We start from the raw sequence: 27,699 nt of genomic DNA, 5'->3' as shown, positions 1-27,699 counted from the left end.
GACAACTCATGGTTTTTGCACCACGATAATGCGCCATCTCACACTGTACTGGTTCTTCGTGACTATTTCGCCAAAAACTTGACCCATATCGTTCCACAACCACCGTATTTGTCTGATTTAGCACCGTGTGACTTCTGACTATTCAGTAAACTCAAAAGACCGCTCCGGGGATACCGTTTTGAATCGATTGAGGAGATACAAGCCGAAACGAAGAAGGTATTGAAGGCCATTCCGGAAGAAGAGTTTTCAGAGTGTTTCGAGAATTGGAAAAAGCGTTGGCATAAGTGTATTGCATCGGGAGGGGATTATTTTGAAGGTGACGAATTTGATTTTGAAGAATAAATAAAGATTTTTCACTCTATAACAAAAATCTCGTTTATATTTGATCACAGTAGTACATAGCAAAAATTAGTGACGAATGCATCCTAGGAGTGGATTTTCTCTCTAAGGTTGGACAAAATAGAATCTTTGATTTAGTTTTTGATTTAATTTTTGAGAAACAAGAAGGAAAAAATTTTCTTTCGCGGATAAGCAATCCCGTTAATAAAGTCCTTTCTTGTTAGAATTCTTTAAGAGGAATTCTGGAAAGATGGATTTTTTGCAAACATATTTTGCTGAATTCATTATTGAATTTCAGGATGTTTCAGGATTATTTTCTTTTCTGAAAATATCGTTGCAGGAAATTGCTCAGTAATTGAGCATTCTATTACGGTTGAGAAATCTAACTCTATTAAACAAGTTCCTAGGCGAATTCCTTTGCAAATGCGTGATGAGGTGAAAAAGATTCTTGAGGAGATGAAGCAACAAAATGTAATTGAGAAATCTCATAGACCTCCTGCAGTTATGATGAAAAGAAAGATAGAACATCAAAATTTTGCGTCGATTATAGAAAACTCAATGCCGTCACCGAGAAGGAAGGAAATCTTCCCTTCAAATTTATAACGTGGCTGCTCCTTTTGAAAGAGTGCAAATGGATGTTCTTGGTCCTTTGCCGATTTCTTCCGGAAACAGGTATTGTTGGTTGTAACGGATTGCTTCACTAAGTGGGTAGAGGCTTTTCCTCTTAAGAAGAGGCTTTCCTCTTAGAGCAAATATGGTTGCTGAAACCTTTGTAAGTTAAGTTATTTCTAGACATGGTGTGCCATTAGAATTGCATACTGATCAAGGAAGAAATTTTGAATCACGGTTATTTCAAGAATTGTCTCAATTATTAGAATGAGAAAAACTCGAACTACCCCTTTCCATTCTCAATCGAATGATCAAGTAGAAACATCAAATGTTGTTGAAATTTGTTGAAATTGTTGTTGAATTTAGCGAAATTTATTCCGGAAATAATTTAACAACATTTGATGTTGACGTTCTACTTGAAAATCAGAGGGATTGGGATTATTGGATTTCATTGGGTTTATTGATTGGGCTTATATCTTCCAAATCTTCTTGGGCCAATATCTTCCAATCTTCTTGGGCTTAGATCTTCCAAACACGAGATCACTGGTTTTATTCCTTCGGCGTTATGTTTAGGGGCGAGAATAAAGGTTGCCCTTAGATCTTCTTCGGGGTTGTCCTCCAGAGTCTGAAGACATTGCACAGGGAAGAGGATTCTCATTTAAATTAAGGGAAAAGATGAGTCATATCCACAACATTACATCAACGCATGGATTTTAAATCTCAGAGGATGAAATTTTATTATGATGTAAAGATAGACGATTGTGTTTTGAAGCCAGTCAGAAGGTTTGGCTTTTTAATCCCCGAAGAATTCAAGGTAGAACCCCTAAGTTGCAGAGTAATTGGGAAGGTGCTCCATATGTAGTTGTTAAAAAAGTAAATGATGTAGTTTATTCGGAAATCGAATAGATATAGAAATAAGGTTGTGCATTTGGATAGATTAGCTGCATTTCATGAGAAGAGAAATTTCTGAATAAACAATTTTGTCGGGTTGAGTACTTTTTGTAGGAGCCCGAAAATGGTCAATCTTTTTTTTGCCTTTGGGAGGGAAAATGATAAATTTGCAAATATTTAAGAATATTTTGAAAGAATATATATATATATATAATATATAATATTTTGAAAGAAATAGATACTCGTTTATATTATATTATATTATAATAGATTCTCGTTTCCGTTTTTGTTTAAGTTTGCTGTTGTGTTGGCGTCAATGGCGGGAGATCTTTTTTTTGCGAAGCCCGAACATCTGACTGAATTATAATTTTAAAAAGTCTGCCTCGTCTTTGGTTTTTTTGAACCGTGGTTTTTCCCAGGGATTTAGGGCGAATGCCGAGGCGGGGACTTGGGATGTCCGTAAGGATGAAAGGGTCCATGGAAGCTTCCCGTCCGAAGATTCAAGAGAGAAGTGCGCAAGACACAAGCTCAAGACAAAGAAATATCAAGAAAGAAGATAAAAGAAGAAAAATAATCTCGTAGAGGCAACTTTCGGGAAGGGTGAAGTTGAGACTGGTTTGGCGCTCAGTAACCCACAGTAGCAGCTCGGGATAGAGCAAGAAGCCGACAGATTTCCTGAGAGCTTCACCATGGAAGAAGAAGCCGATTTTTCTGCGAGAGAATTCACTGGATTTGTCGGGACGACAATTTCAAAGAGGAGGTAGTGTTGTGGTCGAGCGATGGTCCGCTTGCTTTTGGCTCTCGAGTAATGTTGTGAAAATCGTTCCTTGTCAACGCGCCGTTGTTTATGATTATTGATTAATTGATTGGCGATATTTGACGGAGATTTGTGTAGAACGGTTTTGAGAAGTTTAAAGATTGTATTAGATGTACAAAAAAGTTCTGAGCTTTTTTTTGTAAAATTCAATCTTTATTCAAAAACAAACAAAAAAATATTAATCAGCGGAATTCCCCGTTTGCATCAACGACCTTTTGCCATTTTTCGGGTAGCTTGCGAATTCCTTGATGATAGAAGCTCATCGGCTTCAAAGCGATAAAGTCATCAATGCGCGAAGTTTGGTGGCGTGGGGCGCGCGCGGCGGCGGCGGTGTCGCACGTGTTCGTCGCGAACCTTTAAATCAGTGGTGATTTAAAACGTGCACGCGTGTCGCGGGTGTTGTTGCGAGGGTGGATATTTCGCTAGGTCGTTGAGATCGGAGAACGGGTGCCCGTTCCCTGCCGAGAGAGCTTGGCTGACGGGGGATGTGCCCCTCGTCTGTCTGCGTGAATGCCGAGTGAACTCGACCAGCCGGGGAGGGCCCCGGCTGCGTGCGGAGAAGAAAGTGGCGATGCCGAGTGTACTCGGCCGATCAGGGTGTACCCTGGTGCTCGGAGAGGTGGTATCGGGGAGAACCCCGATACTCGGCGGTGAAATCTCGGGCACGGCGGAGTCGGGTCGAGCGAACTCGACGCGCTGGGGAGACCCCAGCAACTCGCGGCTTGCCGTGCGAGATACGGAGACGGCTTTCGGCTAGGCCAAGCGAACTTGACGCTTGGGGAGAGCCCCAACAAATCTCAGGCTTGCTACCGGTTTCGGATGCTCGCTTCCTTGAGACGGACTCTCGGAAGACGAGCTAGGAACAGTAGTAAACGAGGAGTGATTTCCTGTGGAGAGCGATGCCTTTTTATACCCGAGATCGACCTCGGTATTTTCGGTCGGATCGGTCGGATTGGTCGATCTCGGGGTTAGCATCCCTCTCCCCAAGAGCGGAAAAAAGGATCGGGGGATGATTAAAGGTAGGGAAGGAATTCGGTGGGAAGGTAACGGCGCGGTGCGGTACGCTCGCTCGATTGTGTGGCGCGGCATCGGTGCGGCGCGGGACGCGTTCACGCTCAGTGGTACGGTGCGTGGCGCGGTGCGGAGTGCGTTAGCGCTTGTTGGCGCGGCGCTTGGCGCGGTGCGGGGAAATACCACGAAAATATACATGTAACATGTTTTCGTGGTATTCTCCGACGCTTCGGAGTTCGCGTATGGATGTATTTAAAAAAGGAGGCATTACTGCCTCTTTGCGGCCACTGCCGCACTCCGTCTGGTGTTCGGCGGTCCCCGACGGATGGTGGGTCGGGGGAAATTCGGAGGAGGAATGGAGCGGAGGGATGCGCTCCGTTACATCCTGAATAAATATTGTCCAAATTAACGTTAACGATATCAAAAAAGTTTTAAACAAAAGTTTTACGGCTGCAAGTGTATTTTACAACGATTGTATTTTACAAGTATTTGAATTTTTAAAAAATGTTATATTTTCGAGCACCCCCAATCCTTCCCCCTAATTTTCAAAAATTTTTTAATTTCTATAAGAACATGAATTCAAGAGCATTTTATGTTGAATATAACGGTATATAATAAAATCATTTTCCGAAATTGCATTTTTGGAAACTGAGTAAGAAATACCTCTATACCTGCTTCATTCGTATTCGTCTCATATCGCGTTGGCGGTGGGGGACAATATTAAAAATGAATATGATGCAGTTCGTCAGTACAGTATTAGTACAACAATAATTATTAAAATATGAGCTTTTTTCATACTTGTTTTATACCTTTGAAATACTTTTTGTTATAATAATAATCATCAGAGCAAAATTGTATTAGACAGCTCGTATAAATTAACAAGAGGAAAGAGAGGCCAGTGAACAAGCGAAAATGAAGTAACGTAATAAAAACAAATTCGAACAATATTTATTGTAAAAATAACAATTAGTAGAATTACTTTCAATATAAATTTGATATTGTCCATTTCGGCTTCAGGGAGCCTCCTTTAGCAATTTTTCTTAACAAAAGCGATAAACGAAGGGGAATTGTAAGTGCATAAAAATTGGTTCGGTGAAATTATAGAACACATTTAGATTCAACCGCAAACAGATAAAAGATTATAAAGATTATAAAAATGTGAATAATATAATAATTATAAGAATGAAATTAAGAGTTAACAATCAGACGCATAAGTTTTTAGGCATTTAAATACTCCTCTGTTTTTTATCATTTTTGTTAAGAAAAATTGCTGAAGAATCACGGTGCAAAAATTGCACCGTGAAACCGAAACGTACAATATCAAATTTATATTAAAGGTAACATTGCTAATTATTGTTTTTACAATAAATATTGTTTACTCGAATTTGTTTTTGTTACGTTATTTCGTTTTTGCTCGTTCATTGACCTCTCTTTCCTCTTGTTAATAATCATAATCATAATCTTAATAATGATAGTGGGTTTGTTAAACAATTCAAACATATTCAAATATTTTTGATGATATATAAAGAATACATGCAGTACCGTGGACAATTAAAAACAAGTTACAATTAAATAAAGAAATGATTATTTTTATAAAATATCGTTCATTTAATTTTGGTCGTACGACAGCTATTGCAGTGCTAGCTATTGCAATGTTATGAATATATTTTATTGATCAACATTTATATTTTGTGTCATAATATCTTATTATCGCAACTCTACGCAAGAAATAAATCTATGGAGATGGAGTTTTATTTGCATGTATTGTTTACATAAGTATCGGATGAAATTTTGATAAAAATTTCGAAACCTTTGTTTCACTCCTTCAATTCTTCTTGTCTTACTACTTCTTCATAAGTCAACTGCTTTTCTTTATGTATCATATTGAGATATTATCGACGTTATATAATTTTTTACATTGTATGCGTAATTTTCTTCGTCATCAATGAGTTCTATTTCATCTGCATCTGGTATATCAAATGCGGTTTGAAAATCCAATTCTTCCTCTTCCATTTTATGTTAATTATTTAAATAATTACTTATTTAAATAGCTAATTTATAATGAATTTAATGTATCTTTGTAATAACTGATTATTTTACAAAAATTTTGAACAAGAAGGCTGAAATATAATCTTGTATAGTATATAGATCATGTATTATTATGTCTAAAAATCTTTAAAAAATATTATCAAAATTAATAAATTGTTGATAAAAAATTCTTAAGTTAATTAAAATAAATAACTATAATTTCAACTTAAAAAATTTATAAAAAATGTAAAATGTAAAATAAAAAATGTATAAATTTTTTTTTTTAAATACATATTCATTTATTAAGCTCGTATCTCTCACTTCTATCAAGCGATACTTTAGAGAAATTAATTATAAAACTGCGAATTCGCTGCGATTTGCATTCTTTTATATTAATGTTTATGCAAACAATGCTCATGTAAATAATATATGCAAATAAAACTAGCATTAGCAAATATATTTCTTGCGTAGCATTGCGATAATAAGACATTATATTAATAGACACGAAATATAAATGTTGATCAATAAAATATATTCATAATATTGCAATAGCTACCATAAGCATTGCAATAGCTGCCGTACAACCAAAATTAAATAAATCATATTTTATTAAATTAAATAAATCATTTTATTTTATAATTATTTCTTTATTTCTAACTTATTTCTAAATGTACAAAGTGCTTCGTACGTTTTTCAATACCTCATTAAAAATATTTGACTTCCATTTAACAAAACCTGTTATCATCATTATTATTATTATTATTATTACTATTCTCATTATTATTATTATAAAAAAACTCTTATTTCAATAATTATTGTTGCACTGATACAGTACTGACGAACGAATCATTTCATCTTTAACGTTGTCCCGCGCAGCCAACGCGGTATGAGACGAATACGTATGGAGCGCGTATATAGAGATATTTCTCGCTTATTTCAAAAAAGCGATTTCGGAAAATAACTTTTATTATATACCGTTGTATTCAGCATAAAATGCTTTTGAATTTATATTCTTATAAAAATTAGGAAGAGGCTCGAAAGTGGAGGGGGCTCGAAAATATAATCTTTTGAAAAATTCGAATACGTCCTTAAAGTACATTTGGAGCCGTAAAACTTTTGTTTAAAACTTTTTTTGATATCTTTAACGATATCAAAATACGATACAAAATAATAAAAATAAAATAATAAAACGATATCTTTGGACGATATTTACTAAGGAGAAAAAACCGATTTTTTTTCAAGAGATGGTTTCACCCCCTTAATGTTCGAAAACGCAGAAAAAAAATATGTGTCTCTTATTTTTGTCCATATTTTAACATACTCAAAGCTCATTAAAATCGGGGAGGGAAGACAGTTGCGATAGTTACTTTCCTTGTAGGTTATATACAGAATGTCTCAGAATTGGAGAACGAGTCGCAGTGGGAGTGTAAAAGAAATCAAGGGGAACAAAAAAGTCTAATACCATTTTGTGATATTCGCTCTAATTTTCGAGTTATAAAATAAAATATCTGAACCAATGAATAGTGACGCCGCGCTATAGTATGGCTTACTGCTCCTAGCTTACGGGCGCGCGGCGCGCGGCGCGCGGTGAGAGGGAAGTGACGTGTCGCCGCTTGAACAACGGACAGCCTTACCTCCCTCTCTTCCTCTTGCTATGCGCCGCGCGCCAGTAAGCTAGAAGCAGTAGGCCATACTATAGAGCGGCGTTATCACTTATTGATTTGGATATTTTATTTTATAATTCGAAAATTAGAGCGAATATCACAAAATGGTATTAAATTTTTTTGTTCCCCTTGATTTCTTCTACACTGCGGCTCGTTCCTCAGTTCTGGGACACTCCGTATATATATGTTCTGTATTTAAGTTTATGTTGCTGTTAAGAATCTCGTTAAATTAAGATACTTTTATATTTTGAGTTAAAGAGTTTCTAGTTATATATCATGATCTCGCATTTTATTTTATAAGTTCTGCGCAAATTTATCGCCTTAAACTATGAACTTTATATTTGCCTATTCTCAAGTATTGTTTTATTCCCGTATGATTATTATTCGTTTGGGTTTAATTTATTCACGGTGCTCGGAACGAACTCCAACGCAAACTGACCGAACTGTAAGATCGCCTTACCGGCCTATTATATAGTTTTATTTGCGTATTAAATCACGGTGCTCATAAACTATGATGACATGTGTGTTATATCCTCGCGGTATACACGCATAGGAATGGTGTCCTGCGCTCGGCGCGCGATCGCTACACATATATGCGAAGCGCGTATATCCGTGTCTCCGAGGAGCGCAAAGGAGATCGCGGAGCGAAGGGAAAAAATAGTGGGGGCAATTCGATGTTGCATCCTTAATGCGAGAGGTGCGATCGAGAGAAAAAGCATAATCGAATGTGATACCGATTTCGGTGTCCCTTCGCTGTCTCACACACTCGACACTAGTGCAAGTGAGAGATCGCGATGTCTCTATACGTCGTGCTTTCCTTTTTAACATTTTTTAGCGCTGTATCGAGTCGCTGACAGATTTCCTAACCAAAAAAGTGATCAACTTTAACGCTTAATATCTCGATTCGCGAAGCAGATCATCGCGTTTTTTTGCCAGATTCTTTTATCTATTTATCTATTTAATTATCCGTGCGTTCATTTCCTACTGTGTCCGATTTGCACTGTGTCCGATTTTCAATATGTCCGATTGCCATTGTGTTCGATTGTTACTGTGTCCAATTGCAATCATCGTGTGTCCGTTTCCTACTGGGTACTTTCCATTTAGTGACACAAGTCGACACAAGTATCATTTTGTCCTTGTTAATCACTGAAAGCCAAGAAAGATAGAACGATACTTGTGTCCACTGTGTCCGATTAGTACTATGCCCGATTTTCATTGTGTCCGTTCTTTATTGTGTCCGTTTGGACCTGTGTCCGATTCATTCAACCTACTGTGTCCGATTTATTCTGTGCGCAACTGGGACTTTCCCTCTTCTAACGGCCATTGGAGGATCTTGATCCCGATCTTATATAAAGATCAAGATGATCAAAATGATTATATCAATGAAAAATCCGGGTGATATCATTTTATATTTTTAGTGAACAATAATTTCAGTTTTTCGTGACTATCATAACCTTTTAATAATTTTTGCGTATGGCTTTGTATATTAATAATAATTAACATATAATCCATATAAAGCATTCGTTTCTTCATTATTTACAAATTAATTAGTAAAAATTATGCAAAAAATCATATTTTTAATTGTTATAATATTTTTAAATAACACTTTTTACAATTATGATAGAAATTATAATATTAACAATCTCATCTGTTAATAGCATTTTAAAGGAATATTACAAATCATTTATTTGAAAAGAATATAAGTCTTTTTAGAATATTATACTCGAAATGATAAAAAATCAAATTCTGACCATAATGATGTCATTTTTCTTAAAAGAAACATCTTACGTATACTATAAAATTTAAATATTAACACAATTAATTATAATTGTTGAAAATAATCTAAATGCGATATATTATTGCAAAATATTTAAAGTAGTATGCTTTCACAGTCATAATTTTATGAATTTTTTATCATGATCAAAAAATAAGTATTTGCATTCATTCTATTATCATATTTTGACGTCATCTTGACTTTTATATGATTTTTTATTCTATTTGGAATTATTCTCTCAATCTACTTTTAATTAAACGGTTTAAAATAATAATTAAACATTTAAATATATCTTAAATATGCTTTAAACATTTAAATATGCCTTGAAACATCATTTACAAGTGTATATTGTGGAAAAAAACTAAGTTTAAGAAACAAAAATAAAAAACACTGTCATACGATCATTCATTTTTTATCCGAAATATTGATAGATTCATAACATAATTTGTTTTGATCAAGTATTTAAATAAAAGAAAGCTTTATCTTTTGCTACATGTATAAGGTGCTTGAATATATTTTCAGCAAAACTGATTTTCAACAAGTTTCGAGATTCTAATTTAAAGTTTTAAAGGAGAAGATAATCGTGAATAATTGTAGTCAATGAATAATAATTTTTTTTCTACTCACCAATCCCGATCGACGGTTGAGATCCATCCCGACAGGACCAAATCCATAACATGCCAGCGATATTATCAGAATCAATACTTGCACAGTAGTGATCCAGTACGTGAAGTACGGTCGATGATCTTCGAAATTGTCCAACTGCTTCTTTACATCTGGTTTGTGCGCAACACTTTTCCGAAAAGATCGCCTAGAATAATAAAAGAAATGGAAAAGCTTTAATAACTTATCAAACAATTATTTCCGTTAGGATATTCCATCTTTGTTAAAATTTCAATTTTGTTTATTATTACTAAACAATACTGTTTTGTTTATTGTTACTAAACAAAATTTTAAAAACAAACTTTTTGTAATAACGATATCCGCATACGATTCAATAAATTTTATTACAAATACACTATTACATGAAATAACTTAATATAAATTATAATAATAATATAATATAATTAGAGGAAAAACCACAACCAATTATTAATAAAATTTGCTTTAAATATTTTTCTAAATATTTTTTCTAAAATATATTTTTCATAATAATTGTAGGAATTTTTCTTTTAAACGTTTTACATAATTGATTAATTGGTTTCCAATTAAGACAATTATTCTATGGGAATTTAATTTAGTTCCAATATTGCAATAAGGAATGAAGTATTGAGTATACCCAAAGAAACGACCGATAATGCCCATCCCGTATCGTCGCCGATTGCTGTTGTCGAAGACACGATCAATCGTGCTACGAGAGATCCTCGTGGCTCCGGCTATCTCACGGCTGCGAAGAATCACCCCTTCCTCTTGCGGTACCCTCGTACTCTCTGCCGGAGGCGCATCATACTTCGATCTACTCCAACTCGTTTTTCTGTAATTTCTTTCTCGTTATATACGTTTGCGCATTTGTCAGTCAACGACAAATGTACTTTGCAAATTATTTGTTTAAAACAGGTCTTACAATTATCTAAATCAGTGCTTGGAATTAGTTGCCCTTTTCAGCCCAATTTCGAAAGCATGCCTACTATTCTCCACTATTGCTCGAGTCTCGATTATCACCGAGTCGCCGATTGCTTTGCCTCAAGAGCGTCTAATATAAAAAATGCGTCCAAATCATATCTTCCGCCAATTATTAAAACAATTTTTTATTAAATAATTTTTACACACATTAAATTTTCTTTTTAATATATTATATGTGTTATGTAATATAATATTTATGATATAATATCTATAATAAACTTTTAAGAGTTATAACGTAATAATTAAACAAATTTTTTAACAATAAATTTTTGTATCATCCGTAAGATAATATTGTTGATGCGTTTTTTTAAAAATGATTTCAGTATTTTGTATCTTTTTAAAAAAAAGTAAAAAAAGGGTGTCAAGTATAATGGACGCTTGAAAAAAAAACTGTTATATCAAGTTAAAAAATAGAATCTACAATATCTTTTATTTTAAAGAAATAGAATCTAAGTGGTACGAATCTCTTCATTGAAGATCAGAAGACACGATAGTGTTTCGTCAAGTCAACCGAGAACATTAACGTGTGACTTTACGCGAGTCGGCGAGATCCGAAATTATCGGATCTAAATAATTTTCGATCTTAAACCGATCAAATTCTAAGTAGACTTGATCGGTAGCTTGAGTTCGACTTGCATAATAAAAGTATTTTTATTTTCCTACATGCCTTACAAGCGGAGATATTGCTACGCAAAGTTCAGTTTGGAAATTTTTATTTTAAAAAACGTCATCATTACCATTGTCCTTTGTACGGCTGCAATGTCTGTCGCAATGTCACTATTAATTTTATCGACGCAGCGGATCATCAGACTGATAAATCAGAGTCACTGTAGGATCTAGTGAATCAATGTTCGCTAGGTCCTACAGTGACCCTGACTTATCGGCCTAATTTATTCACAAAGTTGATAAGACCATAATGTAATAAACGCGTGCCTCAAAACAAATACATTAGCAATATATCTAATAAACATACTAATTTTTTTTGTTCTATTTTTTTTCTCTTTTTTTCTAATTTAGAAAGAAATGTATAAATTATATATATATATATCTTCATCATTATATTGTTCGTTCGTATTGATTTTTATATCTTTATAAATATATATTTCGTAATCTCTAACCACAGTCTCTGCTCCTTATTTACAATTCTGATTGACTGATTATTAATAAATACACATAACGAGAATAGGAAAATAGAAAACAGAAATAGAAAATAGAAAGAGTGAACGAGATAGTATACTTGTTGCTTTTTTTCCACGCGTCCGATTGGCGGTCAACGATGTTATCATTGATGTGATCATTGAGTTTCGCGGCGAGTTTGGTGATAATTTGTTTTGGAATATAAGTGACTGATGTTTATGCGCCATAATCTGTTATTTTGCAGGTTCTAAGAAGCAATATAAATATTGCAATATAAATCATTTTGATTTTGTCCTTTTACATACGCGTTTGTGCTTTTTTTTCAGAAATTAAAGTTAGAAGTGTTCAGATACTATGATCTGTACATATTGTTATACAACTCTTGACCATATTATGGTATATTTATTTAAACAATATATCAAAGGATATATTTAATAATTATTAATAAAACTGAATCATCTTTTCAATAAAATTGTATTAATAAAAGTATAAAAAAACATATTGCACTTGTACTAAAATTACATGTATTATTCATTTTCAGGATATTCAGAAAAAAATTGTAAAGCAACATCATGAAATATTTCAACATATTTTAAGTAAATTGAGGAAAAATATTAAGAATTAAAAGACACAAATACTCGGGAAAAAAGTTTATATCTAATTATATATAATGAGATCTATTAATATTACAAATTATATGCAATTATATCAAAATATTTATAACTCCATGTCAAATTATATGAAATTATATTGAAATTTTTTTGGGGTAAAAACTTTATATCTGATTATATGTAATTATATCAAAATATTAATAATTCTATGTACAATTATGTAAAATTATATTGAAACTTTTTCGAAGAAAAAGTTTACATCTAATTAGAAATGATTATATCAAAATGCTTACAATTTCAAATTGAATTACATAATATATATTTCTTTTTCAAATAAAAAGATATACATTAAATTATATAAAAATGTATACATATATTATGATGCATCAAACTAAGTATAAATAATAACATCTCAAACGAGAGATATTATGAGTTTAGTTAATATTCTACAATTTATACATACAGATATATGAATATATATACTCGTACTTTACTATATATACATAATTTCAATCATATTGTCGCACTCGCGGCGAGTTCACTCGCGTCACTCTTACGCAAGGAAAGGAAGAGACGGTTAGAAAAGAAACACACTTTATTATGCTAAGCACGGGAGTGATAACAAGAACTTTTCACAGTTTAATAAGAATTCGCCGCGACACAGCTGAAACTCGCGCGCCGCGCCGACAACTCTCTCGCCAAAACACTTGACAACTGCTTGACGACCGCGTCGGCAAGGAACGACTTTCAGGTTGGAAATGTATGAAGGTAGTGTCGAGCGAAACATCGCTCAGTCGTAACACTATCCCTCTCCTCTTCGAAATTGTCGTCCCGACAATTCCAGGGAACTCCTTCGCAGAAAAGTCAGCTTCTTCTTCCTGAATGAAGCTCTTAGGGAATCTGTCGGCTTCCTGCTCTATCCCAAGCTGCTACTGCGGGTTACCAAGCGCTGAATCCCAAACTTTACCCTTCCCGGAAGTTTCGTGTCACTGCGAAGTCATCTTCCCTCTTCTTTCTTCTTCCTTTCTGCTTCTTTATCTTGTGCTTGTGTCTTGCGCACTTCTCTCTTGAATCTTCGAACAAGGGGGGAGGGGAAAACTTCCGTGGACCCTTTCGTCCTTATGGAAAAAATCCCCGCCTCGGCATTTGCTCTAAGTCCCTCGAAAAAACCGCGATTTAAAAAAATTGAGGGTGAGGCGGACTTCTTAAAAAAAAAAAGGATTTCCTTAGCTGGATGTTCGGGCAGAAAGTAAAAGATCTTCATTCTCACGTCGTTTTTTTCGCACAACTTCTCTTCATGAAATACTTAAAGAAAACAAAGAAACAGAAACAGTAATTTATAAAAAAGAACATCTTTCAATTTAATATTTTCCCTTCTTTGGACGGAAAGAACAATCGACTTTCCCACAGGCTCCGATGAAAACCATAACTCAATCTAGAACGCTTTCCCGAAATGGAAGTCACACATCTAAACGAGTTCCCCTCTAACAGACACTTAGAAGAAACTTCGAAGATTATACTCCCTAAATTATTTGATTTTTCCTTCCTATTTAATACCGAGATATCGAAACCTGTGCCAAACTTGAAAAATGTATGCGCGTCCGTTCGACAATCAATGCGTGTCAAAAGAAAACCCATCATGAAAGAATTTTCTTTAACTCAAAAGCGCGCAAAAGCAAATAAAAAGAAAAACAAAATTTATCTTATAAAAGCGAAAAGAAATTAATTAATTAATGACTGGCCTGGCATTTAATGCTGTCTAGTCGCCGATTGGCTCGTTCCTCTATAAGAAGGCGAAGCTCCTCAATAGTCATTCGGAGTACCATCTCCAGACTCGGAGTCGTTTCCGGTTCTTCCGTTCGCACACAAGCTGTCTTCCTAACCGAGACAACTCGTCTCCCTGATGCTCCTTCCTGTCCCTCCTCCGTCATTGTTTCCTTTCCTTTCAATTCCGCTTGACGCTCCGCCATGTTTTTCATATCCCGGACGAGCCCCCAAAAATGTTGCACTCGCGGCGGGTTCACTCGCGTCACTCTCACGGAAGGAAAAAAAGAGACGGTTAGAAAAGAAACACACTTTATTATGCATTAAGCACGGGAGTGATAACAAGAGCTTTTCACAATTTAATGAGAATTCGCCACGACACAACTCAAACTCGCGCGCCGCGCCGACAACTCTCTCGCCAAAACAACACTTGACAACCGTTTGACGATCGCGTCGGCAAGGAACGATCTTCAGGTTGGAAATATATGAGGATAGCGTCGAGTGGAACACCGCTCGGTCGTAACAATATATAAAAGATCCTCAAGGAAAATTTTAAGTTTATTATAATTACACTGGTTTACTTTGTTTATTTTACGAAAAATTTAATATTTTATATATGAGATTGTTCATATAAATACAAGTATTATAAATAAATATTTATAAAAGTTACTTATATTATAGTTTTTAAAAGTTAATAAAAGTTACTTATATTATAGTTTTTCATATACACCACAAAAATGGACCTATTAAAAACTCGATCTAATTGTATTTAAAAATGTATAATTATATCTAATTATATATATATAATATATATACCCAAGTAATAAAATGACGTCATTATGTCGATGATTTAAGGTCATTTCTCGTCATTTCACGTAAATGTATTAAATAATGACATAAAATAAATGTCACGAAATATTATCGTCATAAATATATCGTCATTTAATCGTCATTTTTAATGAATAAATAATAAAATAACATTATTAATTATCTTTTTTAATTAACTATAATATAATTATAATATAACTAAATAAGAAAAATATTTCCCATATTTAATACAATTATTAATAAATTTATTAACAAGTATATAAAATATATACAACAATTTATAAACATTTTTATAAAAATAATAATTCTTATTAAACATAATATAGGTTCACGGTGTTGGTGACTAAATAATAAATTTAATCTGTAACTGTTGCTCCGAATTGTGAGCGAACTCGACATGTACTCGTATTATCGATATATTTGCGAGCGAGATAACAAATGAGAGACCACGTGTCATTTGCTTATTAAGTAGGATAATATTTAATATTGTATAAATAGATAAGCGTACGAAAAGATCAGGAATCGAGATCGAGTAAGCGAACGGAGCAAATTGTAGTAATGCGCAAAATAAAGACTTTAGTTGGAGAAACAATTCGAGTATCTATTACAAGCCTGTATACACGGCTCTATATATGTAATTAAATTATTTACATATGCAATTGAGATTTTAAAATTGAGCCAGGGAAGGAAGAGACAGTTTTTAGAAAATGGAGGAACACACTTTATTGTTTATAATAACACAAGAATTCTTTTTTTAATAATATCGGAATTCACGCGACACAGCTCAAACTCGCGCGCCGCGCCGTTGACTCTCTCTCTCCCAAGTAACAATGCTTGACGACCGCGTCGGCAAGGAACGATCTTTAGGTTGGAAATCGATATGAGGGTAGCATCGAGCGGAACACCGCTTGGTCGTAACATTACCCTCTTCGAAATTGTCGTCCCGACAATTCCAGGGAATTCCCTCACAGAAAAGTCGACTTTTTCTTCCATGATGAAGCTCTCAGGGAATCTGTCGGTTTCCTGCAACCAAGCTGCTGTTGCGAGTTATCGAGCCGAACCAGTCCCAATTTCACCTCTCCCGGAAGTTTTGTGCCGCTGCGAGGTCATCTTCCTTTTTCTATCTTCTTTCTTAATATTTCTTTACGTTGAACTTGTGTCTTGCGCACTTCTTTCTTGATCTTCGAATAAGAGAGGAGGAAGCTTCCGTAGACTCTTACGGACACCTCAAATCCCCGCCTCGGCATTCGCCTTAAGTCTCTCGGAAAAACTAATTCAAAAAAATCGAAGGCGAGGCAGAAGACTTCTTAAAAAAAGAATTTCTTCAGCCGGATGTTCGAGTTTTGGAAAAGAAGATCTTCCTCCTAACGTCATTTTTGCACAACTCTTCTTCATGAAAAACTTAAAGAAAACAAAGAAACAGAAGCAGTAACTTATAAAATAAGAATATCTTTCAATTCAACATTTTCCCTTCTTCAGACGGAAAGAATAATTGATTTCTCCACAGGCTCCGATGAAAACCACGACCCAATCTAGAACGCCTTTCCGAAACGGAATTCACACATCTAAACGAGTCCCCTCTAACAGACACTTAGAAGAAACTTTGAAGATTATAAGACTCCCTAAATTATTCGATTTCCCTTTTTATTTAAAATCGAGACATCGAAACCTGTGCCAAATTTGAAAAATGTATGCTCGTCAGTCCGACAATCAATTCGTACCAAAAGAAAACCCATCATACAAGAATTTTCTTTAACTCAAAAGTGTGCAAAAGCAAATAAAAGAAAAACAAAATTTATTTTATAAAAGCGAAAAGAAATTAATTAATTAACGATTAGCCTGGCATTTAACGCCATGTCATCCAGTCACCACTCGGCTCATTCCTCTGCTGACATTCTTTCATTTCGCAGTTCTTCCTTCCTGCAGAAACCGTACGTCGTCTCTCCATGTCGCTGGTCCTTGCCGGTGCTCGTCGCTCCATCATTCCAATAACAATATGTCCGATAGATTCTACGATCCCGGACGAGCCCCCGGGATCGTAACGAGCGAAAATATCGCTCGCAGTGGGTTCACTCGCGTTACACTCACGCTAGGGAAAGAAGAGACAGTTTTTAGAAAACGGAGGAACATACTTTATTGTTTACAATAACACAAGAACTCTTTCTTTAATAATATTGGAATTCACCGCGACACGGCTCAAACTCGCGCGCCACGCCGTCGACTCTCTCTCCCAAACAACAACGCTTGACAACTGTTTGATGACCGCGTCGGCGAAGAACGATTTTCAAGTTGGAAATCGATATGAGGATAACGTCGAGCGGAACACCGCTCGGTCGTAACAATAACTTGAGTATGGTGGACTTGCTCAATGTTTATAGGACTATAATTTGACGCCAATTATTGATATCAAATCTTTTATACAAATTTTATACTGTAACGGTATGTCCCTGCACGGTTAATTAGTGAGCGATGCGGATGCGAGGACGTAGATCGGGAGCTCGGAAATGCTTGTCGGTTGCCGGGTTCGATAAAAGAAATTTGCAGTCGCTTGAGTTTAATTAAAATCAAATAATTAAATTTATTTTAGTCAACTATATAAAGTTACTTTTAAGACAAGGGGTTTCTGACTCTCGCAGCGTAGCGCCGTTCGCATGAGCCCACGTGTTGTCAGGCGTTCGAATGCACGGATTGTTAGGCAACCATCGATGCTTTTGCGACACGTATTTTCGCGTACGTCGAAGGAAAAGTCCAAGAACGCTCCGACTTTTCGTGCGTGGAAAACGGAAAATACCGAGAATGCTCGGTATTTCGTGGAAGGGAGGTGAAAAGTTCGAGAACGTTCCGACTTCTTCGCGTGAGAGGAGGCGAGGATACCGCGAGCGTCCGGTATCCTGCAGGAGTAAAGTCCGAGAACACTTCGACTTTTTAGACAGGAGAAGGCGAGAATATCGTGAGCGCCCTGTAGAAGAAAAATTCGAGAACTCTCTGACTTTCCGAACGGGAAGGAATCAAGAATATTGAGAACGTTCGGTATTCCGTGGAAGAAAAACCGAAAACACTCCGATTTTTCGTGTAAAGATAGAACGTGAATACTGAGAACGCTCGGTATTCGGTACGAGAAGATTCTCGCATTGTTCGGAATGGATCCGTGATTTCGGAAGCGGACGGGTCGGATGATCGGACAGGTCTGATTTTCTTTGCAGAATTTGCCGTTTATATATCCTTTTTGTATTGTTGCTTCAACATGCGATTTGTTAAAATTGTTTAAAAGATCAGTTGATTTGTCACGCAATCGACGCGTGACCGATCAGCGGCATGCGTATATTGTTCGGTAGTCGGGGATGTTCGGGCGGCTCCAGATGACGTGAGCCGTATAGCGCGCGCGCTAGTAACGGAGCTTTTACATACGCTCCGTTACAATACATTATTACAATCATTTGAGTTGACAATGTGAAAACAAAATTTTATTATTCTTTTAAAAGGACAATATCAAAATGACAATATTTATATTGCTTCTTAGAATCTGCAAAATAACAGATTATGCATATACATCAGTCACTTACACTCCAAAACAAATTATTACCAATTATCAAACTTGCCGCGAAACTCAACGATATCGTTGACCGCCAATCAGACGCGTGGAAAAAGAGCAACAAATATATTATCTCGCTCATTCTTTTGTTTTCTATTTTCTTACTCTCGTTTGCATATTTATTAATAATATTTATTAATAATCAGTCAGTCAAAATCGTGACATAAGGAGCAGAGACTGTGGTTAGAGATTACGAAATATATGTTTATAGAGATATAAAAATCGACACGAACGAACAATATAATAATGAAGATATAATATAATTTATGCATTTCTTTTTAAATTAGAGAAAGAGAGAAAAAAGATGAAACAAAAAGAATTAGTATGTTTATTATTATAGATATATTGCTAATATGTCTGTTTTGATGCACGCGGATTTATTACATTACAGTCTTGGCGACCCTGTGGATAAATCAGACCGATAAGTCAGGATCACTGCAGGACCTAGCGAACGTTGATTCGCTAGATCCTACAGTGACTCTGACTTATCAGTCTGATGATCCGTCGATAAAATTAATAGTGACATCTTGCGACAGATATTGCAGCACAAAAGACAACGATAATAATGATGTTCTTAAAGTAAAAATTTCCAAACTAGACTTTGCGTAGTAATATCTCCGCTTAGGGCACGTAACAGGAAAATAAAAATATTTTTATTATGCAAATAACTCAAACTACCGATCAAGCCTACTTAGAACTTGATCGGTTTAACTGTTATTGAGATCGAATAATTTCGGATGCTCGCATCTCGCCGATTCATGTAAAGTCACACGGTAGTGTTCTCGATTGATTGACTTGATACCCGAAACATTACCGTGTCTCCTGATCTTGTGACATAAAATTTGCTTTTCTGTAAAGCCATATATTTGATTATCTTCGTAAATATTTTAATAGTTCATTAGGCCTATTGAAAAAAAATATATTTAAAAAACGAATCAAAAATAGTACCTCAAATAATATGGAAATCTATTGTTAAATTCTAATTATTATAATTATTATGTTAGAATTCTTTATTGTAAAACTGTTATTATAAATATTATTATATATAACGCATGTAATAAATGTATGTAATTAAAAAGAAAATTTAATGTTTTGTTGAAAATAAAAATTATATAACAGGAAGATTACTTGATTTGATTGATTAATGATTTGACAGAAAATACAATTCGGGCATATTTTTTATATAAAATTAACGCTTCTAAGAGCGATCGGCGATTCGAACATCAAGTCTTGAGCGGTATTAGGGATTCAACAGGCATCGCCTTCGTAATCAGGCCTCAAAGGGTAATTCCGAATATTAATCTAAATAAAAGTGCACAGCCCTTATAATATTTGTGGATAGCTTTTGGATTATGAATAATGAAAATAAAAAAATTTTGATAAATTAAATTTAAAACCTAAAGATATACAATAAAATCTTGTTTTCATTTAATTCGTAATTGATCTTATCTCCGTAATATTAGCGAGTAATTATTATTTTTTATTTATTAAGTTAACTATTAAAAACGCATGTGTGACAATTATGTTGCTTTTTAAACCATTTATAATAACATAATATACTACACCGTAGTAGTTATTAATTTTTATTATAATTAATTTTAATTATAGTAATTAAAACGTGATATAATTTGACGACTTAATATATTTTAAGGACATATTTAATTTTTTGTCAGCGAACTTAGAATTAAGAGTTAGTAGAAAGAACTCTCACCTGGAAATATAGTGGTCCCTCGTGATCGAACGCGGTCGCCTGACTTGTCCATCGATTGTTGTTCTATCGTCCTTTTGTTGTGCAAATCTGCAAAGAGAAAACATCAAATATCTCATTTTCAAAATAAAAAAAAGATGCATTTAATATAGAATACGATAGAAAAGATATGCAATTCTAATTTTTCCCGAAAATGTTAAAAGAACAATAAAACTTTATAGTTATAGTATTTTTAATTTTTTAACACGTCTCAGAATTCTTTAATTTTATAGGACTTACTCAACCAATTCCTCGGAATTGATCCCTTCACGATCCTGCGTGTTGTCAAGAATATCCGCTATTTTAATGCCCACCTCTTCGTCTTTGACCAGTCCACTGGAGACTTGATCGATTTGTATTTGCGACGAATTGTATTGCGACTGTTGAGACGACGTCGGAGGTGGAAGGGGTGGTGGAGGCGGTGGAGGTCTCTCAAAGAAAGCCTCATCTTCGTCTTGGCCGCTATCAGGATCTGCCCTTGATAAATACGCGATCGTGTTTGGTGGAAAGCTCCGCGATTCTGGACGTGATTGTGACTGCTCACGAGGACGTTGCCTCGTCAATGTCTGGAAACACATGTGTTTTAATTACATATAATTGCGACAGTCCCAAGTATTTTCAAGAATTGTCTGGATGTTCAAAAGTATTAATTTTCTTATGTTAACTAATAGCCGTAAAAAAAACATCTCTCGCAGCCATAAAAATTAAACGGTCAGTCATAAAGAAAGCAATAATAGTAAATTGAAAAAATTAAATTTGAGAGTAAATCTCATTAACTATGTTGAAAGTAAATGGTAAGTTAGAAAATATTTTGATAAGCTAGGCTGCCGGATTTCCCAGAATATCCTTTTCGATTCTCTATACGAGAATTCTTTCTTTATTCTCTTAAAGAGATCTTCAATTTATCACGTGCACTATTGATGTATACGCACAAATCTTCCTAATTATAGTCTGAAAATTACAATGAGAAAATTATATCTTAAAATAATCTTAGCTTACAAAATAATTTCAAATTTGATATTTGATATTTGATATTTGATTTTTTATTAAAATTAACAAGTCTAATTTCCTAGATATTGAAAGATTTAAAAGGGGATGTTGAGGAACGCAATCTGTCCTAAAGATTGGAGGAGCAAAACAGAAATCAGAAATTGATATTCAAAGTTTGTGGCAATCACTAACTACACCACATACCAATTAACACGTTGGCTACAAAATCAATTTTGATAACTTTCCGTTCGGCCGGTGCAGAGAGTTGAGCGCGAACTGGGTCATATAGAGTATAAAGAAAAGATAACACGCTCAACGCGACTATTTTGTTCCAATCTTTTTCTAAAATTCGGCCAATACATAAATATAGGAAGTATAAACACAAAAATAAATAAACGTCGTAACGTAAATTTACGTCATAACGTTTTGTAATACGTGTGAAAAAACCAAATTTATATTTAGACTGCTTCAATAAACTATATTGAAAAAAATATAAATATGTCTTGGTTTTTATATTTTATGAATTACCAATTTTATTTGATAAGTTTGACAGTGTCGGTCCACGGCCACGGACTGACACCTAGCCGAAAAATGCAATGAAAGATTAGATCCCTAGAGATCGACGCCGGCCAAATGCCGGAAGGATCAGTGTCGGTCCCTAGGGACTGACGCCGGAGCCAATGTGTTAAAGTGCCTCGATACTATTAACTGTCAAAGCTGTCAAAAGCAACTCTCATATATGGCCACCATTATGGTCTATTGACTACTAATAATAAGTGCAAGCCAGTGGTATCCATTTGATGTCTGATCATGCATTTATCATTCCTTTGAAACTTTATAAAACTAGCCGCATTAAATGATAGTTTAAGTTTGTAATTTCAGCCAATGTTGTTTTTTTGATCGTTCTATTCTTCAGCTAACGAGATATCATTTTTGTCTGAGCGATCAAACATGTATATGATGACTCAGAGTAAACGGAAAAAATTTTAACAATAAGACCAATTTCGTTTTAAAATATCTTTAAAGAAAATAATGATTTATTCATGGCTTTTATGTTTCAACATTAAATAAACATAATACATATAATATTATATATATTCTGCAAATAAAGGAAATTCGAAAACATTCAGAAATGTTGAAAAAAGCTGAATGACATAATGAGATATTTCAACTTAGTCGTATCTTTTTTGTAAAGAATTTTTTAATTAACTTAATGGTGATAAATAATAATAATGGAAGATTAAGAACTTTCAATTTTTCAAAAGCACCTGGCATATGTTTTAAATCACATTGTTAAATTGCAAAACTGATGATTAAAACCATATTATGACAGTAAATTCGATCAGAAAGACTCGATACGGAACAATAAACAGGGTGAATGTTAATTCTTGCAAGCCGTGCACAAAATTGAATTCCATCGGATTTCACAAAGGCGCAGTCCCGTTTCCGGAATTTTTCCGCTTAACGAAAAAAGAATATTTAAAACTTATCAGACTTTACGTACATAATACTGAGTTCTTTAAGAGGATGCTGGATTCGTTTGTTTTACAGATTGAATATATATTTAGTATTTTTCTTCGTTTTCCTTACCTAGATTAAACAATTCTTTTACAAAATGAGAGAAAATATCCAACTAAGTATGGAAAGGTATTAAATGATATAAAAAAACAAAAAAAATTTTGTGTTACAGTTTTCTGTTACCGTCTAGGTTATATATAACTTATTCCTCTGAGATAAATAATATTAAGTAACTATTAAACTTAAAATTACTTATTAAACTTAAAATTTACCTATTTATCCTATTTATCATATTTACAATATCTAAGAAATATCTAAGAATATTTTGAGATCTTCAAAATATGATTTGAAAGCTTATAGGAGAAGTAAATGGAAAAGTATGAAAGTAGGCAAAGTTTAGGAGGTTAGGTTCATATGTGTGCAGAAATATATATATAAATGTATGTATGTATACATAAATGTATCTATGTATATTTAAATGTGCAGATGTGTTTTCGTCAGAGTTCGCTCGTCCAGCATCTCCTTTATTTCGTAAAACCAATAATGATAGAAAACGAATTGTACAAAATTCAAATTTCTTTATTTCATTAAATCTCGTCCAAATGAGATGACATAATTGCAAAATTGTTATTGCAAATCATTGAAGAGAAGACGAAGAAATTACGGATCTGATTTGATGATAAAGATCGACAATAATTCGAGATCTGATTAGTTCTATATAGTACTGTAAGTACTGTTATTATTAGACTATATTATTGATGCCATTAATATCGATGGTGATGAAACGCGTAATGAGCATTCATTGAAAAATTCATCATTTTACGATCATATAATTAAACGCAGATCTGCATAATTCCGCATTAATGATTATGTTGGCAGATGTGACAGTAGTTACAACTTCGAAGTGGCTGCAATTAATACATCGACCCTAACGTTTTTATTAAGTCTGCAGAAATGCAGAAATTTATCAAGATAACATTGACACTTGTATACATTTTATATACTTCATATTTTATACTAAATCATCGTCAGAAAAGAAAATTTATACAAAAATTGTATGACTAAACATTCATGTATAAAGTTTCAGAATCAAGGATAGACATCTATTTTTCAACTATTTGTGAAAGAAGGTAAGGTTTCCTTATTTATTTTCCACATGAATGCGATAATGCGTACAATTCTCTACTTTTGTGAAATTAAAAGAAAGCTAGAGAAAGAGAGAGAGGGGGGAAGGAGAGAGAGAGAGAGAGAGAGAGAGAGAGAGAGACAGAGAGAGAGAGAGAGAGAGAGAGAGAGAGAGAGAGAGAGAGAGAGAGAGAGAGAGAGAGAGAGAGAGAGAGAGAGAGAGAGAGAGAGAGAGAGTGGAGGGAAGGAGGCAGAAAAGAAAAAAGGGAAGAAGACAGAGAGAGGGAGAGGTAGGATGGATGGGGGAGAGAGGGGGCATCACGTTCATCACAAAGTTTTTTAAATCTTAGAACGCCATAACGAAGGAAGATTACCCTCGTAAATCGCTTTATTGACCTTTTATGCGCCTCTTGGAAAGGATATAATTAATAGTGGCGCGGTGTATGCATTACACACAAATTTTTATTAAAATTTACATCGTCCAAACATTCGCGGACATGATATGATATAATAAGAAGACAGCAGCATCATTTATTAGCGGAAATCTAATAAACTTCATTATTAAATAAGATCGGTGTTATTTTAATCACAGCTCAATGTATAGCGCGTGAGCACGTTTACTGTAATTGCGTTTTTTAAACAAGTTTTGACCACTGTTTTGTCATCGTTTGCTATGTGTAGAAAATAGAGGATGTAACCTTTTGTATTAGAAACTTTTCTAAGGACAATTCTAAGACGATTATAATGCAGAAATTTTTTAAAATTGATATAATGAAATTAACATAATGAGAAACTCAAAGAAATAAAATAATCTGTGTTAATCTCTTTAACAGTGAGATAGCGGACAGTTTCTAAAAATTGTTGTTTCAATAGTTAATAAAAAAAATAGAATTAATAAAAAAATGTATGTCAAGAAAAGTCGTGCAATTCGCATACATTGATTGCAATTCGCATTCGATATATTAAAATATATTGACATGCATACATGTAAAATGTATTTGCAAAACTTTTGTTTGAGATTTAACACTGTATGTTATAGTTTCCATTAAAAAAAGTTTTGCGAAATGATTTAAGCCGGCTGTATTTCCGCTTAATAATCGTTATTGCCGAGCACAATTGTGAGAATTGTGATCGTGCGGAACAGACCACGAAATTAATTCGTATATCGTTTTTCGAACGTTTTTCCTCATTTTCGCCACTTTATACTCAACTTTCATATAATAATTCTATGATGTCAAGAGAAAAATCGAACACAGGACGATGCGAAATTATCCAATAATTCCTGCGAAAATCATTCGATCGTTCATTTAAAACACATGCAATGTGATCCAAGTAACAATGGAAAACATTAACAAATTATAATAATATTTTGTATTCATTGAAAAGAAAAAAAAACAGTTCAGTAGTAAAATATAACTGTTAATTAAAATTAAAATTTTTCAAGTAATTTTTTTATGTATTCTTGATTGTACATTATGCAAACTATTATTACTTTGTTTAATTCTAAATGGTATTAAAAAACGCATGTAAAATGCAAAATTATGCAGTAATTTTTAAAAAATTATACACAAAAATTTATTATTTCATGTTTCAGAATATTTGATATCCTATAATTATAATAATATCATTTTATAAACTATATTATTATAAATTATTAATAATATTAATAATTTATAATAATATAGTTTATAAAATTATTTATTATTTTCTAAACAATTATAGAACAATATATGTTCTATAATAAATAATTATAGAATGAATAATGTTGGAACATGACCTTTCCTGCTAAATATTTAAACGTATTAATTATTGTTATTAGTTGTTTCTTGTTTAATTACTAATAATTTAACGATTTCAATTATCGCGAATGAATTGTTTGCTAAAATATATAATTGCGAAACAGATATATTTTTTCATAACGTTGGAAAATCTAAATATTAGGTGTACAAAAAAGTTCAGATTTCATACAACCGAAATAACAATTTAAATTTTATATATCTTCCCGCCCTTTTGCGGTTTTAAAGCGTTGACATTTGGCCTTCTAAAAGTCATACGGTTTGGCGTTTGATGCACATAACCTCAAAAATCAGTAGTGTTCACGATGATAATAACAAAAGAGCATATTCGATTTTCCATCCACTTCGCGTTTCATCTGAAGAAAAATGCTGCTGAAACCATTGCAATGATTTGTGCTGCATATGGAGAGAACGCTGTAAATCATACCATGTAAAAGATGGTATCAAAAATTTCGCCAAGGAAATTTCATCTTGAAAAAAATGAACCGCGAACGCTCTCAAAAGATTGAAACGGACGAATTGCAAGCACTGCTGGATATAAACTCTGCGCAAAGGAAAAGGAGCTTGCAGAACAGCTTGGCGTTACGCAGCAAATCATTTCCGTACGTTTACATGCGATGGGAAAGATTCAAAAGGAAGGCAGATGAATTCCGCATGAATTGTTCGAAGACAACAAAAATCGTCGGCGTGACACTGCACTCACTTTGCTTTCAAAGTTCCGGAAAAAGATTTTCTGCACAAAATCATTACAGGCGATGAAAAGTGGATTCTTTATGATAACCCTAAACATAGAAAATCATAGGTTGACCCTGGTCAACTTTCGACATCGACGCCAAAGCCCAATATCCACACCAAGAAGGTTTTGCTCTGTATCTGAGTGGGATTAGAAAGGTGTGTTGTATTACGAGTTGTTACAATCGGGTGAAACAATCACGACAGACCGCTACCAACAATTGACCAATTTTAGCGACACATTAGAAGAAAAGAGACCATTTACTGGCCAAGGACGTCGTAAAGTGATCTTGCTTCATGACAATGCTCGACCACATGTTGCGAAAGCGATTCAGGACCATATCTTTGTGTTAGGCTGGGAACTTCTGCCGCACGTAGCGTATAGCTCAGACATGGCGCCTTCCGATTACTACCTATTCCGGTCACTGCAGCATCATTTGGCTGATACACATTTCGTGAGGTTTGAAGAGATACGAAAATGCATTGATGACTTTATTGTTTCGAAGCCGATGAGCTTCTATCGTCAAGGAATTCACAAACTACCCGAAAGATGGCAAAAAGTCGTTGATGCAAACAGGGAATATTTCGCTGATTAATATTTTTTTGTTTGTTTTTGAATAAAGATTGAATTTTACAAAAAAAAGTTCAGAACTTTTTTGTACACCTAATAATTTACTATTTATGGAAATTTGAACTCGAGATGGAACACAATAGACACAATACAATAGATGGATTACAATACATAATAACAGTATTACATAATACAGTACAGCATGCATGAAAAATATGAACTTGGCGTGGCATCTCCCGACTGTTCTTTTAAAATGTGCAATTAATGTAGATTCATTAATTACTTGTTAATTTTAATAATATTTAATAGTTACAACAACTTAATAATTCTCTAAACTCTTAAATTTTTGTAATGTATCTATTAAATTTTTGATAAATCTTATTTTGTCTATCTTTATTATTTAAACTTTCTTTAAGACTATCTTTTTATTACTTCATGTAAATAAGACTTTTATTACCATTTAGTTTTTAGTATTTAACTCTTACTTTTCAAAGTAAGAATTATTAAATTTCCATTTTTTTTATTATTTGTG

General features: G+C 33.9%; 1 protein-coding gene across 6 annotated transcripts in view; it reads right to left on the bottom strand.

Moving 5' to 3' along the window:
- The window catches only part of rho-5 (rhomboid-5), a 473,385-nt gene that overhangs the window by 51,596 nt on the left and 394,090 nt on the right, over nt 1-27,699 (bottom strand). For all 6 annotated transcript variants that reach the window (XM_089073458.1, XM_089073459.1, XM_089073457.1 and 3 more), the window contains 4 exons: nt 20,676-21,001; nt 20,400-20,486; nt 10,413-10,607; nt 9,761-9,944 (listed from right to left, as the gene is read on the bottom strand). In XM_089073458.1, coding sequence (XP_088929584.1) covers nt 9,761-9,944; nt 10,413-10,607; nt 20,400-20,486; nt 20,676-21,001 — 792 coding nt within the window. The remainder of the gene's footprint in view (nt 1-9,760; nt 9,945-10,412; nt 10,608-20,399; nt 20,487-20,675; nt 21,002-27,699) is intronic.

Source organism: Pogonomyrmex barbatus, unplaced genomic scaffold (assembly GCF_055798465.1).
Source record: "Pogonomyrmex barbatus isolate J1 unplaced genomic scaffold, ASM5579846v1 scaffold15, whole genome shotgun sequence".
NCBI lineage: Eukaryota > Metazoa > Arthropoda > Insecta > Hymenoptera > Formicidae > Pogonomyrmex > Pogonomyrmex barbatus.
The sequence above is the reverse complement of the archived record's forward strand: the minus strand, read 5'-3'. Positions and strand labels throughout refer to the sequence as shown.